The sequence below is a fragment of the Cyprinodon variegatus genome, unplaced genomic scaffold (assembly GCF_000732505.1).
Source record: "Cyprinodon variegatus isolate N-32 unplaced genomic scaffold, C_variegatus-1.0 Scaffold633, whole genome shotgun sequence".
In the NCBI taxonomy this organism is placed as follows: Eukaryota; Metazoa; Chordata; class Actinopteri; order Cyprinodontiformes; family Cyprinodontidae; genus Cyprinodon; species Cyprinodon variegatus.
Window position 1 is genome coordinate 333,698 of NW_015151086.1, and position 18,834 is coordinate 352,531.

Sequence of the window (18,834 nt, forward strand, 5' to 3'; positions counted from 1 at the left end):
CATTTAGATTTTTTTGTCAAATTGATTAGCCCTAGCTCTTATTCATCTAGTTTAAGGACAGTGAAAATGTTTTGTCCTTAATAAAGCATTTATGATCTTGTAAAAAAGAGACATACTCTTTAGAATAGAATTTCTAGTTCAGGAGTAAGGTGTAAAGGCTACAAGTAGAATGAAAAAAAGGTTAAAGAAGAAGATGGAACTCATGAGCACTATGTGAGATTTAAAACGAGGCAGTGAAATAGCTTGGAGGGGAATAAATCTTGCCTATATGAATACGATGAGAAGTGTTACACTTTCAGGAGACAGAGCGCTGAAAACAGCCCGCGAGGCCCATGTTCATTCAGCCTCGAAAAAAAGGGTTGTTTCTGGAACCATCCAGCTTCCCCGTCCTTTTCATCAGGCTGTTTTCTGTTTGGAGCTAAAGGAGAAGCACTCTAGGTCTAACTTAATGCTTTCTGTTTCCCTCTATCACTTTATTCATCTGTCATTGGGAATATATTTAAATAGAGAAAAGCAGCTTTTCTGTGGACTTTAAAAAAACCATGATTATAGCAGACAGCTCCTGCCGTCATAAACATACCAGCATCTGAGGCAGAACTTTTCAAAAAAATAACAAAAAATAAATAAATAACATCAATTTAAGTTTTGGTGTTCACTTTAATATTTGTCTCCCTCCACTTTTATTGAAAGGTTTGCCATACAGGCAATATAGTAGTGTTTGTGGCACAAAAGGACTCCTGAGAAGGAGGAAGTGTTCTGGATGCAGTGAGTCAAACAAACACTCAAACAAAAATAAATAAATAAATAAATGACTGACTGAAAATATGTTTTTTAAAGAAAAGTTTTAGTCTAAATAAATCTGCTGTATTATAACATTTTGAACAGAATCTCAGATCTACTGAAAAACAGCATCTCAACCGTTCCTATTGAAGTCATACAAAATTATATCACAACCAAACTCTTACAAATGCAATTTGCCAAATTAAATCATCTAATTCATTTTCACTACATTCACATAAAGCAGGTGAAGCTAAGATGCCTGTGTCAATCTAATTACTAAACATTAAAAGAAGGGCATATGTGCTTGAACTGATTCTCTTGTTTTAACTGCGGTTATATCTATTCATAATTATACAGCATTCATGACTGCTGGCTTTGCATTTAAATGCAAGAAAACTTCCACTAAGTATTGAATGGACTTTGGGCATCCAAAACGGTCAAGAAAGTTCCAGGTATATCTCTTTTTAATGAGGATGTTTTCATTAGTGTAGAGCTTCCTCAGCACTAAATAAAGACAGAGTGTGTCAGGTTGGGAGGAGGTTTTTGAGGACCCAAATGCAGAGATGAGGAGGAAGAGATGACTTTGCAGATTTAATAAGTTTCCACAGGCAAGTGAGGCAAACAGAAAAAAATACCTAAAATATGGGAGACATCAGGGAAAAACACACATGAGGAGCAAGAAAATGGAAGGAGCAAAAAAACAACAAGAAACCAGCACTGAGAGAAGGCTGTGCTGCTCTTTAAAGCATAACACTCTGGTGAGATTGATGAGCTCCACCCATGGAGACTACCCAGGTTCTCCACAAAGATCCTCTCTTAAAGAGCTGCACACACACACACACACACACACACACACACACACACACACACACACACACACACACACACACACACACAGTAACCCTGACAGAGTGGAATTCTGCAAGATGTGACCAATTAAAACCTGTAATTTTCTTTAATGAATCCTTTAGGAAAAATTACCATTGGTCCTATCTGAGACCATCATGAAGCTCCTCCTACAACCCTTCTAAATTCTGACCAAGAAAGGAGGAACAATATCACCCAAGACAAATGCCTTCCAATGATCAATATCAATCTAGTGACGGTCTGTTGATTTTCCAGTATTATTGAACAAAGCTGCTCCAAGATCAGAACTATTGGTGACTGGATTGTCTCCAATCACAGCCTCCTATCCCTGATCATTGTTCTTGAAAACACCCAAGGTCTAAATACATACCGTTGGTCTGCTGCACAGGACTTTGCCAATAACATCCTCGTTGGGACATTCGGCATGTTTTGGTATGTCAGGTTTTCAACAACTACAGCCTATTTTCTTGTATTTGGAGCAGTATATTAAAGCTGCCCAGGGGAAACTCTGGAAGGAATAAAATACTTGTTGCTTTTGAAAAGCCAGAAACAAACAGACCGCAGCGTAAGTGTTTCTTAAGTAAGCGTTTTATTGATGACAGGCAGTGCGTCATTTGAAAGCACTCTAAAGCTACAGAGAATAAAGCACATGTCATAATTTGGCTCTTGCCTAGATGTTTTTTTTAATGTAAGTCTTTTCTTAGTTCACTTTTACGCTCTATTTGTTTTTGTTTACATGTTATTTTCCCAATTTGAAGTTTTTCTTTGTTACCTTTATAAAATTTACTATAAGGATTCCACATCTTTGATTCTTTCTATGTTCTGTTATTTTCCTGTTAGCGGTTTTACCTTGTTCCAGTTATTTTCTAGTTTATATCCATTTTTCTTAGTGTTTTAAGTTGTTTTTGCCTTTACTCATTATATTGGCTTGTTGGATTCTTCCCCTCATTTTGTTTCTTCCAGTGTTTATCTCAGATAATTGCCCTCCTTTAGACAGTCTTTTGTAATTAGTTAATTGTCTGCACCTGTGTTTCCTCATTTGTTCTTCCATTTGCACCTGTTTTCTCCTCTAGTTAAGGTTCCAGTCATTTAGCTGGTGTTTATCAGCTCTTTTCTGTGTCTCCTCTTCTGTTACTGTTTTATTAGCATGAAGAAATCTAATTAAAAGCCATGCTGCTTGCTAGTGTCGGTCTGCATTTTGGTCCAAAACGTCAGATTGTACATCAGATTATTAATGAGGCATAGAACTGTGAATCTGTATCTACAAAGGCTTTGGATTACATTAACGATGACATCAGAAAAAGAAGCTTCTCAGATTGCAGAGCAATAAAATGTTGGACCTGTGTTCAGGAAAATTTCCCTGATTGCTTCCAGCCATGTGGCCAATTTTTCAAAAAGGAGGTGGAGAAACTGACATCAACAAGCTGATCGATCTCAACCTCTAATAACACAAAAAAGGGGTTCCTAAAAGGGCTAGTTTCGAATTAAATTTCCTACCAAATTTGATTTATTGATTTTGTTTTATGTTTCATAATAAAAAACTTTTCCAAATTAACTTTTATTTCAATCATCCCCTCTGGGAAGTCACCTTAATTTAAAGGGTAACCAAATTCAAGCTGTGACAAATGTTGTAACACAATTATAAAAGCAATAAAAAATAACCTACTGTACTCAATCTTTGCAGCAAGCGGTTTTAAACCGTGCACTATATTATCGATTATGAAGTTTGGTAGAAAATAAATCTAGATTTTTTTCCAAAAATCTTAATAATATTTAAATCTTTATAAACAAAGAATTTGATCATAAGATCAAATCAATTTATTTCCCAGCTCTAGTCCCTGCTTATCAATATTTAGTTAAAAAGATGATTTTCTGCTCACAAAGCCAAATTACTGATGTTAAGTACAAGAAAAAAAAATCCATAAATAAATTAACCTGAATTGAAATGTGATGAATTTTAGAGCAAAATATATTTTTTAAATAACTGTTTTCTTCATTAAAATTACATAATATTAATATAAACATACAAAGTCATCTGAACATGTTTTGACCATCATCTTTATCTGTTGAAAGACTGCAGAGCAACATATGAGACCCATAAAACATTAGTCATTGAGCAGCTGATGCCTGTGCTGAAATATACACCAGAGTGTTGGCGTTTGACTTGAACCATATTGAATGACATATGTCCATGAGTGCTTTCGCAACCTTTCCTCATTCTGTGTCCCAGAGAGCAGTGTACCAAAGGATTTCCAATTAAATGATTGGTTGCCATGAAAACCATGTTGGTTCAGCATCCTGTTCTAGTCAACAGTCAGAGGCCTGCTGCTCGGCCACCTGGTCTCTCTTTACCAAATTATCCACATCGTGCCACAGATACCAACCAATCAATAAGGCCTCAAGGAGAGGATTGGTAAACCACTGACGGAACGACTGTCTCATTGAGTGCTAATAGTGTATAAATAACCAGTTAATTAACAGTTTTATTGTTTGCACCTTTTTTTTCTTCTTTCATTGAGGATGAAATGAGATAAGAAAAGAATTTGATCCGAAATAGAAGAAACAATAATATTTACTAGGCAATATTAGTAATCGATTAATTGTTAACTGGAGTGTAGAGAAATATGACTTTAGCTGCAGAGCAACATACTTAGAGAAGTTATTGTACAAAAATGTGAGTTAATATGCTCTACCTAGAACTCATGAAGTGTAAAAGTTTTAGTTTGACTTGATACAATTCTGTATAAAAATCTTCTGGAAGGATCCTTTTGCAATCTGATTATTAGAAGAGTTGTCCAAGAGCCTAAGAACACTTGTGGAGAGCTTCAGAAAGGCCTGGAATTAGCAGGTACAATTGTTTCAAAGAAAACAACTAGTACACTCTGGCAGGTACAGCTGCGGAGCCCTTCTCGCTGTGCCAAGCAGCAGCATATAGTTGAAGGAGTTTCAGTGGAAGACATGGACTGACTCAAACCCCAAACAATATGGATAGCAAAATAACTAAATGATCTATATGTTCTGATGAACATATATAGCACTTGCTTTTTTATCTATACATTTAATTTTGATAACTGGGAAAAATGTCACAATATATAGTGATATTGCAATATCTTGATAATATTGTATTGTGACCCAAGTTTTGTGACATGTATTGTATCGCAAAACACCCATGCCAATACTCACCCTTTAAGCTTACCATACAAGACTCCATTGCTGAAGAAAAAACATGTTGAAGCTCATTTAGAGTTAGCTACACAACATTTAATCAAGCCTGTGAAATACTGGGATAATATAGTCTGGTCATATGAAACCAAAATTGAACTCATTGGATGCCATAATACACATCATGTTTGGAGGTCAAAACGTGCTGCACCTCACCCCCAAAAAAACATACACTGTACCAACAGTGAAGTTTGGTGGTGGGAACATCATGGTGTGGGGCTGTTTTTCAGCATATGATACTCGCAAACTTCAAATTATACAATGAAGGATGAATGAATAAATGTACAGAGACATTTTTGATAAAAATCTGCTGCCATCTAACAGGATGATGAAGACCAAACGTGGGTGGACTATCAGCAAGACATTGACCCCAAACACACAGCCAAGGAAATTCTAAACTGGTTTCAGAGAGAGAGAATAAAGCTGCTAAAATGGCCATGCCAATCACCTGACTTGAATAGAATAGAAAATCTATGGAAAGATCTAGAGATCAGAGTTCATAGAAGAGGTCCATGAAACCTTCAAGATTTGAACAGTGATTGTGTGGAAGAATGGGCCAAAATCACACCTGAGCAATGCATGTGACTAATTTCGCCATACAGGAGGAATCTAGTAGCTATCAATGCCAAAGTACTAAATACATTTCAGTAAGTGTGTTCAATACTTGTTCCCTGTCATTTCGCTTTATTACAAACAACTTAATTGCTGAACATCTATGCTTTGATTTCTTTGTATGTGCGGATTGGATGGATTGTTACTGGCATCTAGTGAAAATGTCATGTCAATAAAACCTCCAGAAATATATTTACTGAGAAAATGGTTATTCCACTTGCTGTATTTTGCCTTATGTCAGATACAACACTGAAGATCTAGCACCGAACAAGACACACAAATAAAAGAAAATATTCCAGCCTTCAAAACAAGAATTATGATCATTTTCAATCATAATCAACTCTTTCCCAACCATAGATGACATAATCTGTCAATCCCGTCAAAATACTTCCCCGCTATAGACAAGATTTTTTTCACCACTCTGTGTTTCCGGTCTCTAGTGAGAAGCCTAGTGCCTAAACCCATCAATCAACAATTTTCTTTGATGGAATGCAACATTTAATGTTTTTTTTATTTCATACAACATAGCAATCTGAAGTGAATTGTTTAACTTAATTTACACTAGAACAAATAAATTGTCTTTTGTTTAATGATATTAATATAACAACCTTACAAAACAGTTTTTCAAGTGCTGAGTTGCACAATATCATATATTTTCTCTTAGCTGCATACATACTGTAAGTGGTTGCCTGGTATAATGTTAGAAATGTGTCTGGCTGCTGCTTAATGTTTTGAGTTATGAGGCTACAATTTGCTTTCTCTAAGAAAATGGCAAAGAGATGCAGGTTGATTACAGCCAAAGACATCAGTTTTAAATGCAGCATAATGGATTATAGAGAAGCAAAAAGCAAATGTGCAAAGAATAAGGCTACAATTCAATAACCTCCATAAATTTTACAGTGAAAAGAAAGAATTAGACATTACCTGAGGCCGTAGAGCACTGTTCCATCAGGGTGCAGTCTGATCATCCTGTTCTTGACCGTCACCCCATGAACAAAAGATTTCTTGTCGTTAATGAAGTAGGTGTCAGGAACCCAGAGCTGGTCTGCCACACGGTTATCAAGGGTCAGGTTTAGGGGAATGCCAGTGTAGGAGAGGCGCTTATCTCTCCAGGACTGCTGGAAATACATGGTGATGGTGTAATCCTGATGAGGAACAGAAACAGAACTATGTAAGTTCTTTATTAACTCCTTGATACCTAGGAGGCTTTTTTGTGTTTCATTTAGTGTGCTCTTGAAAACCAAAATGTCCAGAATGCTTTATAGATACAACTAACTCCTTGGTATAGACTAGTTTTGTGATCAACCTCTGTCAGACAGCATTAGATAAAAAAATAACATATTTAGTATGTTTGTTGATCTGAAAAGCTTTTGATACATTAGATCATAAAATAATATCGGGCAAGTTTTAGAAATATGGAAACAGAGAAGCGGTGAGACGTTACCTGAAGGACAGAAAACAATTTGTAGAAGTAATTAGAGTACCACAAGGTTCTCTCCTTGGACCTTTATTTTTTCTTTTGTATATCAATGACATCACCGAAATGTCCAAGTTGTAAAAGTTTATTTTAACTGCAGATGATATTTGATCATATTAGATGACGATCAAATATGTTTTTAAAAAGTAACCTACAAATTCAAAAAAGCAATCTGCAAATCTTCAAAAAAACTAAAAAAGTTTTTATGCATTGTAATAAAAGTGACTCAACTGCTTATTGTACTTCTATCCAAATTTCCCTTTGTTTTTCCATACTATTTGTTTTGTAATGAGATGTGAAAAATGTGTAGTTAAAAAGGGTCAAAAGCATTGTTAGAAGTAACACTGTTACATAATAATGGCGTAACTGCCCAAGTTTTTCATTGATAATGAGATCTAACACCACTTTTCCTTTATTTATAGCTCTCTTGAGTTATTTCCTATTTATTTTAACTGGATCAATTAAAGCAACTTTTTATATGCGCATTCTCGCTGCAATAGGGAAAGGTTTTCACTGCAGTGACAAGCGTGGAGCGGAGATGCACATACCAGGCGTTGACTAGCTGAGGGGCAGCAAGGTGGGCGGCTGTTCAGCATGTTTTGAACACAGACTGATTGGAGAAACTATGGCCCACAGCCACGGATGCAATTGCAGCGTCCCTACAGAAAAGCACTCGCTGAGGTCAAAGGCTAAATGTTTGTGACTCAGATGACTTTATTTACATTGGTTAGAAGCAGCTCTATTCCAAGGAAACCCCTCACATTATCTCAACACAGCTGGCTGCCCACATGCTCTTTACTTTATGTAATTCACTTTTTTGAAGAGTTTAACCTCTTTTTAATTCTATTTGGAAGTGTATTTTGTTTCGTTAAATTGCTCAAAAAGCATTATTTCTCAGCTACTTTAAAGTCCTCTGAAGCCTCTCAACACGCAAAAATATAAAGTTCTGAAACATCTAATTTACTTTGTTGTCCTTTTATTATAAACAAGCAAATGTTAACACCGCTATAAAATTATATGCCACTTTTTCATCATAGTCAGCAAAATGGTGCTGATTAGTATACATCTGTTTTCAAAACTATAATCCTTCAAATTAATTATCTAATTCATTACTTAATATCAAACTTTTTATATTTGATAATTCATTTAAAGTATGAGAACATTTAGATTGTAAAAAAAATAACTGCATACTTTGATTGTGCAGTAACCGAGTTAGTAACTCAGTTACTGTAATGACGAGAAAACAGAAAACCCAGAATTCAACCAGATGCAACAAGGGACATTTAAACAGTTTATCACAATGTGAACCTGCTGCAGGTCGGGGGGGATTTACCAGTCAGCAATGGAAACATCTCGAAGGGGATAAGTGCCAAGAACCACCACAGTTACGGCACATTTAGTTTTGAGAAGTTACTATAAATAGGTAATTTTTAAGTCAGGTTCCCAACACTGTTCAAATCATAGAAAAATAGTCATTGAACACCACCTGCACCACCTGTTAAACTAAACTTTCGGCTTGTTAAAAAAAAACTATATATGCCTCATCTCTGTTTGTTTCAGTCTCTGTTTTAAAGTATATTTTACAGCTGAATTAAAGCTAAAAAATGTATTGAAGTGGTCAATGAAAAATATTTTGGTCTGGATTTTTATTGTTCTTTGCATTTTGGCAACCCCTGATTAGTTTCCTGCCAAAGGAAAAACATTACACACTTATTTTCACTCCTAATCTGATCTCTGAAGCAAACATCTGCCCTTTGCCACAGAGAGGGTTTAAAGGTTTATTCATCAGAGTATTTAGTAATAAAACTATGTTGTGTGTGTCACTGGTATTGCTGATTCATAATGCTGGTGCCATAGCATCCAACTCTTGCTGTACCTCCTTCATAAAAAACAATGTGTTCCAGCAGCAGCAGATACTGCAGAAGTGAGTTATGCTGTGCAATGTCAGCTCTTATTAAGCAGCGAGGAAAGTCACTGGCCTACATGCTCCACTTCCTTCTGAGTCTCCTCAGACAGCTGGAACTCCCAGCTTCACCTGCTTCTGAGAGGCAGCCGTCCATGCATCTACCTTCACTCTTCAACTGCTGGAACCAGTCATTCATTTTCGTGACTCAGAGGAATGGTGGAGTGATGCAATAAAAGAGTCATGATTGAGCTCTATATGTATTTGTTTCGATATGGGTAAAATAGCTTAAAATGGTAGTATTATTAAGCTTAGGCAGCATGTAATTTTCAGAATAACTTATTCTGCATACGTTTAACTGTCAAAGAAACTGGTCTTTAAATTTCAAAGAAGAGTGCTAAATTGCTTTTATGGGAAAAAAACGCATTTGGTATGATTGGGCGCTTTGCAAATTATCTGCAAAGATTACAAGCTCACTCTTTAACTTTTTCCTGACCTATTCAGGTGAGAGAATTGCATGATATATAAGCAGTTTAAAAGAGGGCTAAAAAATATGAAGCTCTGAATTAATTAAGTTGGTGAAAATAATGATAATAATTCTGTAAATAACATTAATAATAAAAATAATATGTAAGAAAATTGGCTAAAAATGTTCAAAAAAGAATTTTGCTCCCCTAAAGAGCAAAGATAATTCAGTATAAAGATTTCTATGGACATGAAGAGCTAGCATGCACTGAACCAGACTTAGTGGTCTGATACATCAGCCCTGAAAACGTCCAACAGAAGGATTTCCAGCAGCTTAAACAGGGTGAATTGTCTGTAGTGTTTTTTTTTTTTTTACTACTTGGGGATCTGACAAGTGATGTATGAGCCTTGGGGAACACGTGTTTTACTGCTGTCTCCTGCTCTCACAGTTAACATCAGGAAGGCACTCCACTCATGTTCTCACTTTCCAGCCGGGTCCATTAAAACACTGGAGGAGTCCTGTTTGCTTCCTCCATTTATGTAATTCTAAACCATCAAATTGCATTTAGTCAGAGCTCTTGAGGTGTTCAAGCAGTTAAATTAGCTGCTGACGGGAACAAATAGGAGGCTGGTGAAACTACACCATGAAAAGAAAAGGTATGAGTTAGGAAAGCTGCTTTTAAGAACACTTCCAGACTAATTTTTTTACTTTAAAGAATCATGATTACTTACATTACAACACAGGCTGTTTTTTCATCCATTGATCTATTGTCTTTTTAAGATAAATTGGCCAAGAGAAGTATGAGGACAACTCAGACATTTTACTTTTACTTTACAGAGAGACACTTCTCAACTTCTTCTGAGGGTTTCAAAGGTGTTTGAAGGGTAAAGAAGTTTTTCTAAACCCACTTGGCCCTTTCTGAACAACCTCTTACCATTTTGTTCAATCATGAAGTAATTGTGAATTTTCACATTTTGTTTCAAATTTTTAGGTCACACCCAAAGGTGATTACTCCCTGATGCATGGAATCAATAAAGCACAAGTTTGCTTTATTGATGTGTGAGACTTCTTTTGGTGTAAAAAAAATTAAAGGGGTTGTCATTCAGAAAAGGCCTCAGGAGCACCTCTAACCCAAGCAAACTGTGTCTAGGATTAATTTTTGGATAACAATGTCTTAATTAATGTGTACAAAGCCTCGGTCACATTAGCCATCTGCATCTTAATTTTGTGACCACTTAAGAACCACACACAAAGTTGAACTCCTCAAAAAAAAAAAAAATTGGAGCAACTAGTTGGGATGGATCCAAAAATATTTTAGCCATCCTCAATATTGTGGTTTAAAAACTGAACATTATGATTATAAATCAGGTTGTACTTGTCAAATATCTTCTATATAAACTTTAATATTTAATAATTCCCACAGGCTTGTATATTTTTCAAAAGAGCATTGTATTTGCAGTGCATTATCACTTGTTTATCAGATCTTCGAAGGACCCGGTCTATGCAGGCCAGGTTCTTCGAAGGATAGAGCCCCTGAATTGGGACACAACCAATAATTGGAATAGCAATTGCCACAAAAATGTTGCATGTCATCAGAAAACTGGTAAATGTATTCCCCACAAACTAGGCTTGGTGAAGCATACAAATATTAAATAAAATGGCCTAAAAACGAACGCTTGCAGAAATTGTTTGTAAATTCCAAATGTAAAAGTAGTTGAATAGTGCAAGGTAGAATCTGAACCAGTTAAGCACATATGCTAGTATATTTTGAACTGAGAATAAAGAAAATTGTAAATTTTTCTTTTATCTGTATCTGGATTTGATGCATTTGTGTTGGGGATTATGTCACCTGGAGAGGGGAGAAGGGTGGAAATCCTACTACGTTTAGTGCTTAACGGTAGTAAGGTGCATGTAGCCTCGAAACCCCAAAAGCAGCAGCAGCCCCCAGTAGAAATCACACTCCTCAACGGGATACCAATAAGCACCACGCAATAGTAAGTCTGCAGCAAAACAGCCCTTAAGCCAAAGAGGTACAAAGTAAGATACAGGGCACCTGTCACCTGGCCGAGCAATCCAGCCACATTTTTCCAGTGTATCCCAGCTGGGAGCCCAGTCTCCCCAGTAGCTGGGCAGCTGTACAAGCCACCAGCAGCAAGACCTCCCCCAAAACTCCCAAGCTATGAGGCTGACATCATCCCATCACAGTGGTGACAAGTGAGAAAGAGGCGATATTTGCCAAAAATGTCCAGTTATTGGATTTTAGTCAGTTATTGTTAGTCATTCCAGATCAGGCTTTAATAAATAGAGTTGAAGACAAATGGAAATTTTTGTTTTACTTATCTTTTTAATGAATAAATAATCATGCTGTCGGTTAATTCAAAATACACCATTTTATTTTGCTTCATCAGAGCAAAACGTTGGATAAGGCATAATATTAATACTTCCATCGATGCTACATTAAGTCAGATTAGAATATGTATCTCTGCTTCTTTCTGTATCCCTGCTTCTGTCTCCTTGAACCCCAGTCGGCCTCAGCAGATGGCCGCTCCCACTGAGCCTAGTTCTGCTGGAAATTTCTTCCTGTTAAAAGGGAGTTTTTCCTCTCCACTGTTGCTACAAGCATGCTTAGTATGAGGGATTTCATTTGAGTCAATGAATCGATGCAATCAACTGGTTTTCCTTAGATAGAAAACATTTAATCAATCTGACTGTATGATCTGGTGAATTGGCGCTATATAAATGAAGTGAAATAATTAAATGTTTTTAAAAACTGCTGCTAACAATGTCTGATACAGAGCATGTAGCATCTTTGCTTGATCTAACACGGCAGAGCAGCCATTAAGATCGTTCTGACCACTAGTTAACATTTTCAGCACCCTTGCAGTTTGCTAAGTTGCTTACCTGTGCATTTTTCAGAAAGCTTGAGGAGACTAACTTTCTTAAAAAGAAAAAACAAAAATAAAAGGGCACATGTGCTTTAGGGACATCTGCACCTTCCGAGGTCACTGAACAGCATCTAGATGAGTGAGGCTATGGCATAAAGAAGGCAACCGCTTTGACCTGATAACTGTTTTAACTAGAACACAGCTACTGTAGGGATATATTTGGGCTTTAGAGCAAACAGAATTGCTGCTGTGGAACTCCTACGCCTTAAAGATCTAACATTTTATCAAAAACAAGTCTTTTGGGGTCAGTCAGCTACTTTTTAACATTTTTCAGTGAAACCCTCAATAAAAGACTTGGTTTTGTGAAAAGAGAACATTAAAATAGGTCACAAATACACACATGGACAAATAGTGGTTCCCACTTATAAGAAAAAAAAAAAACAATAGTAAGAAATAACTTGACTATGACAAAAGTAATAGATACAAATCCAATAAAAATGGAAAAAAAAGGAAAGTCAGACATTGCTTCACCAAAATTGATTTTAAGAAATAAACTCAATAAAACCAATAAAACCAGCATGGACAATAATGAGGTACAATTAAATGAATATTTTGCTGCACCAAACTACTGAGGCAATAGGTTGGTGCAATTAAAAGATTCCTGTGACTGTCAGTGAGATTTCCGCTCCTCTCTGCAGGTATTTTGCTCCACTCCTCCACCCCATTTTTTTTAGGTTTCAGCTCCTTCCAAGGATTCACAATAGTAGTTAGACCAGAGCTCATACAAGGTGACTTCAGAATAGTCCAATGTTTTCTTCTCAGCCACTCTTGGGTGTTTTAAGCTGTCTTTATGGTCCTTATCCTGTTGCAAGACCCATGAGCTGTGATTGAGACCAGGCTTTCTCACATTGGGCAGTATATTTCCTTCTAGAATACCTTGATAGTCTTGAGAAGTCATTGTGTGATGCAGAGATTCAACATGCCCTGTGCCAGATGAAGCAAAGCAGCCCCACAAAGGAATTCTCCTCCAGGATTCCTGTCAGACTTCCCACTTTTATTTACTGTAATTGACTCACAGTAAACTAACAACCAGAGCATAGCTCTTTGCTTCTTCTGGTCCATGTTGAGTGTGATGCACTCCATGTCATTAAAATGCACAGTGACCACCTGTGGCTCTTTATGTGGTCTGATTACAAGTCTGTAGACACCTGTGGTGCTAATTAGTGGGGATGCATTGATTTAACATGTCACATTATTTTCAGTCTTTTTTAGAGGTTCCATCACTTGTTGTCCAGGCCTGTTTATGAGTCTGAAAAGAAATGCCTGACTTTAGTTTGTTTATTTTCATTAACTTTTTTTTAGTATTACAACTGTCAGATTAAAGCTATTTTTGACCATTGTGGGGTTTTCTTTGATCAAATTAGGGTCGCCAACAATTTAATCCTTGTGTGTAAATGGAAAAATATAAACATACAATAAAGAAGACAAGGAAAAACAAGAAAAGTAAACTAAAATGTTAAACAGGATAAAGAATATACTGCAGTTCCAAAATACACAGCTTGTTTCAATTTTTTTGACCAAGAATGAGGCAAAATGAAACAGAATGTAGATATAAAAGTAGCCTTCTAAAAAGTTAACTAAACATATAGCTTCAGAACATCTACACAACTTTTAGCTGTTGAAACATAAGTTCAGATGAGACATTAATAAATTATAAGAGCATCATAATTATGTAGAAATATTCACCTCAGCTATGAAGGGTGAAATTGTAGACCAGTGAACAGATGTTGATCATTCATCTTGATCACATGTTCTTCACGTTTTCAAAGGTCTTTATGTTTTTTTTTAGATCTTTTGCCAGCATTTGCACTCATTTTCAGAAGAAAACTGCTCACAAGAAACTGCACAAGAATAGTACCTTTTCTGAATGTGTAAAGAGAGCTAATATGTTAAAAAATCCTCAAACACTTACTGTTTCCCATCTGAAGCAGGTTCGGATGAGAATCAACAGGATATTTTATTACCAAAACATAACCTATTGGCTATTTTTTTGTACATTCTAAAAGACAAAGAAAGCTCAAATATCAATTTGAGCTTTATCAACGCTGGAATCTAGTTTAAACAGACAGCTACATCCAAACATCTGTCTCAGCAGAACTAATAAAACAATCAGCCAATCACTGGAGCTGTTATAGGCAATAATACAACCAGAGCTGGCATTACGTCTCATAAGGCAGCAGCAAGAAAGCGCTGTCTCATAAAGCTGAGAACACAGAATAAGAGGCAGTGTGACCTGCTTGTTGTGGCTGTGTGTGTTTGTGCTGTGTGAGGGTTTACGGTCTCTTTGGGGATGAAACTATTATTAGAAGCAGCTGTTCCCCTCAGCACCCACTTGTCCATCATCGATGTGGCACCTTGGCATTTTAGAGGCTGAGTGATAGCCTTAGCGTGAACTGCATATTGAACACTTTCTGCCTCGCATCAGGGAAAGGCAGTGGTCCCTTGCAGCAGGTAAACCATACCAACTTGCATTTCATGCGGGCACAAAATCCAGACTCCAAAGCTTTTGTTACCTTTTACCACCTTGTGAAAATTTGGGCCTGTTACACAATTTTGCCTGTTCTTTCATCTTCTGTGTCTGTTCTACCCTTATGTTTTTATCTTAATGGAGCTTAGGGTCTTGTGCAATAACCCCTCTGTAGTGTTCTGCTGTTTGACCTAATTTTTGCTTATCTATAGCCATCTTTTGCTGAGCAAACATCAGAAAAAGGATTAGGGGGTGAGATAGAACATCACTTTCCTATCTGGAGGAAAGCTAAAACTGCAGCTGAATCGGGGCACATGTCATAAAGCACATCACATTGCTATTCAGGTAAAGGCAGCTTTGAAGACCTGACATATTAACATCTAAGTTAGCTGATCTTCATTACTATGGTCTCCTCAAAATATTCAGAATTTAGCTGCTTTAAAACATACAGGTGTATTTAAACACAATGCCAAGAAATCTAAGTCAGGTTTGTGACAAGACATTGAATAAAGTCTGAACAAACATGACTTGTTTGGAAGGCTTGAACAAGAAAATCGCCTTTAAAAAAAAAAAAAAAAAAAAGAAATTAAGACTTAAGAAACATGTAGTGAGGTATCCTTTTTTACATGGTAAATCAAGGACAAAAAAAGCAGCATCGGCCCAAAGAATCAGCCCGGAACAATAAGCACCGCACATCTGGGATCTATTTGACCGGTATCAGAATTTTCAGTATCAGCATCAGCCTTAAATAATCTATAATGGTTGTCTTCTAAAACTTAGGTTTGAAAAATTGCATTTAAATTTAGCTCAAGATCTGCAGCGCAGTTTGTCTGATGCGTGAAGCTCTAGACATGTTTGGCCATACAACACGGAAAACCAAACAGCATATCATCACAAACACTCCCCAGACTGGCCAGCATCATTTGATAGGTTTAGAGTGCAAAGACAGGGCTTTGGCAGTTTGCAATCTTTTAGTCAACTGCAAACTATTCTATATGCCCAGGTATTCTACAGACAAATGTGAGGCTGTCTGCCAAGCAGCTAAATCTTCACCCAAACTGGGCGGGAGTGAGGATCCAGGAGACGGCAGTAAATCTTTAATGGAATAGATGAAAAAGAAAATGCTGAGGACGTTGAAAAGACAAAGACAGAGTACAAACCCTAATCTTACTGTGGTGTTCTTTACATCTGCAAACCTCAATAAACAAAAGCAATGCTGGACAGAAGGGTTGGCGTGACCTGACAGTATAATTACATCCTACCAAAGATAACATTATGCAGAGAGACAACACGGCCCTGCTACATCTTGTAGTCAGACCAAACATCCAGTTATGCTCTAATGTAGCTAACAATTACCAGTGATTTGAAGATCAATAAGTAGAGATTCTAATCATCTGCTGTCTTCCACACATCAGGGCTTTCACTGTTGCCAAACCAACCAACATCCTTTTTCCTTGTTTCCATGCCAACCCCAGCTAGCTCACATACAGGTAGACGGAGACGAATCACTGCAAATCAAGATCCTGGCAGAAACAATCACAAGGACAAACCAGGTTTGTCTAAATATGAAGGGAAAAAGAAGAGTGTTTTTGAGAGACTGTTTTTAAATAAGGGGCCTGATCATATCATTATCCATGGCTGCCTCCACCAGTTTCCCTTTACTCACTGATGGCATCAATCACACATTTGATCCATTCATGTTCCCTATGATGACTGTTTCCTAGTTAAAGGATAAAAAATAGTCTATAGCTTGAGGCACATGCAAAGTCTTAAATATTATTAATATCAAAAGTTTGCTATAAGAAAAATGTATCATTTTAGTTTTGGTAGAAAAGCTGAAAGAAATCCATGTTGATAAGCAGAAAAAGGGGAGGATGAACACTTTTTTTGGATTGGAATCACTAAAAACAAGGCAGCTCAACTTTTGAAAAGTCTCAAGCTAAATAGTGGATCAAAATAACATAGTGACATGATTAAATTTGGCATTACACAGCAGAAATTTTGCACACAATAAAAATTCCGACACTGAAAAGTCAAAGATTGAAAATTCAAACAATGACAAAACAAAATAAAAATGCTTCTGAAAAGTAAAAACATATGATGATATTATCATCAAACCTATGTATGCCTTCTCTAAGGATCTAGTCGCATATATGTTGTTTGTCCTCTCTCCGTAGGACCTTTTGAATTTGCCTTGAAACATATATTTAGATGGGTTTGCATCACCCAGCCAATGCACAGAGTGCCAGCTTGTATTGACATCATAACTACGGGAACTTTCATTTAATTTGGTTTAAACATAGTGCCTAGGCAATGCTTGTATTGTTTGTTACATGTTGCAGGTCATGCAATTGCTAAATTTTCAATAAACACATTTGGAAATAAAAAAAGGAACCATGAGATTGATATTTAGATTGTGGCAATGTCTGTGGTTGGGAAACCTGAATCAAAAGACAAAACTTTCTGTTAGAGAGGGAATTTATGTTCCAGTCATTGGATATATTCAACATCTATGGCTAAAATAAAAAAACCGAATCTGCTAAAAGGTTTTATTATTGTCTTAAAAGACTGAGTGAGAATAGTGTGTGGATCTCAGAGTAGAATTGCATGTGTTCTACTATCTGTGGGAGGAAAATGGATGAACAATGTTCTATAGTGTCTCATAGCGTAATGGCCCGAATATAAGACATTTTGTTTGGTCGTCGTATAAATGGGATCTAACCAATTATACAGGCTGACAGTTTTCTGGAGTCAGTACACGAACGCAACAGCAGAGAGGACCAGTTTTTGTAACTGGTGACCCAACTGTGGCTGGGGTTATCTTTCGATCACAACAGAGAAGAAGTGACAAGGACGCTACAAATGGAGAGTCAATACAGAGTGGATCATAAGTCAGACCATTTTGCAGACATTTGAGGTGCAGCTATGATGCAAAATTTTAAATAACGATAGTCACGCAGCTTATCAAAAGGTTTTTCTCTAAAGTTTGTAGTCATTAAAATATAATACATTTGAGTAACTAAATATCTACGGAAATGAAGTTTGGAACATGGGAACAGTTCATATATCTCCAGGAGTGATTTTCTTTGATTTCAGCTGCTTCCAATAAGGAGTTTAAAAAACATTTATCGAAAGTTAATGTTTCGCTCTGACTTAAAGCTCCCATATCATGAATACAACTTAAAGATATATTTGAGAAGTTCACAAAAGAATTTGGTTTCTATCAAAAGTAAAGAACGAAAAGCCTTGAGCTCCAGCCTTGAGTCTTAGAACCAAACCTGGCAGACTTCCCCCATCCTCAGTCTAACTGAGCTTATGCTGACACTTTGATATCATCTTAGAGCAGAAATGAAGAGAGGTCCACACCTCTTCTCATAAATGCTAATCCCAAAGCAGCACCAAACCCATCATTCCTCTTGTCTAATCGATACCGCCAGCTGGGAGGATGGAGGCCGATACCATGACTCTAAAAACCCTTAATACTCTCGACTGTTTGCAGAGGGAATAAAAATATTTCCATCACGTATTCTTTCTAAACAACAGAATTAATATTTATGGAATCTGATACTGACTTAACGTGCATATTTTCATTAACAGCTAACAAGCTTCTTGTTGGCTGGGTGCTGATTGCATTGATTTATTTTCAGATACAAGCCTCCCAAGGCATTTGGAAGTTTTCTGCCAGAGGATACTCAGGTTAATCAGCTCAAAATAAAGCTAAAAAAATAAAAATAAAAAATACATAGACTCAGCAGCAGCAAAAAAACCAAAAATCTTTATATAGTTTGAATGAAACTTTGAATGCCTTTTTAAATGGCTATGTAAGTAAAGTAAAATGACTAACTGAAATATGGGAAACTGATGACATTTAGACACAAGATTTGTTCTTTATGCCTGTAGTCAGACATGAAGGCTATGAAGCGATCCACAGTGAGCTGGAGGCGTTACTGAAGTCTTTCAATGGTAGTTGTTTTGTTTTTTTGACAACAGCATTTTCAGCTCACAGTAGCTGTTTGGAAGATATCAAAACAGTGCATGAACCATTTAGAAAAATAACAAAAAATGAAGCAAAAATAATAAAGTAAACCTGTTGCA

The 18,834-nt window shown here is 36.6% G+C and overlaps 1 protein-coding gene across 1 annotated transcript in view; it reads right to left on the reverse strand.

Moving 5' to 3' along the window:
- The window catches only part of gabrb1 (gamma-aminobutyric acid (GABA) A receptor, beta 1), a 56,350-nt gene that overhangs the window by 21,204 nt on the left and 16,312 nt on the right, over positions 1-18,834 (reverse strand). Inside the window, exon 4 of the mRNA XM_015393268.1 lies at positions 6,406-6,626. Coding sequence (XP_015248754.1) covers positions 6,406-6,626 — 221 coding nt within the window. The remainder of the gene's footprint in view (positions 1-6,405; positions 6,627-18,834) is intronic.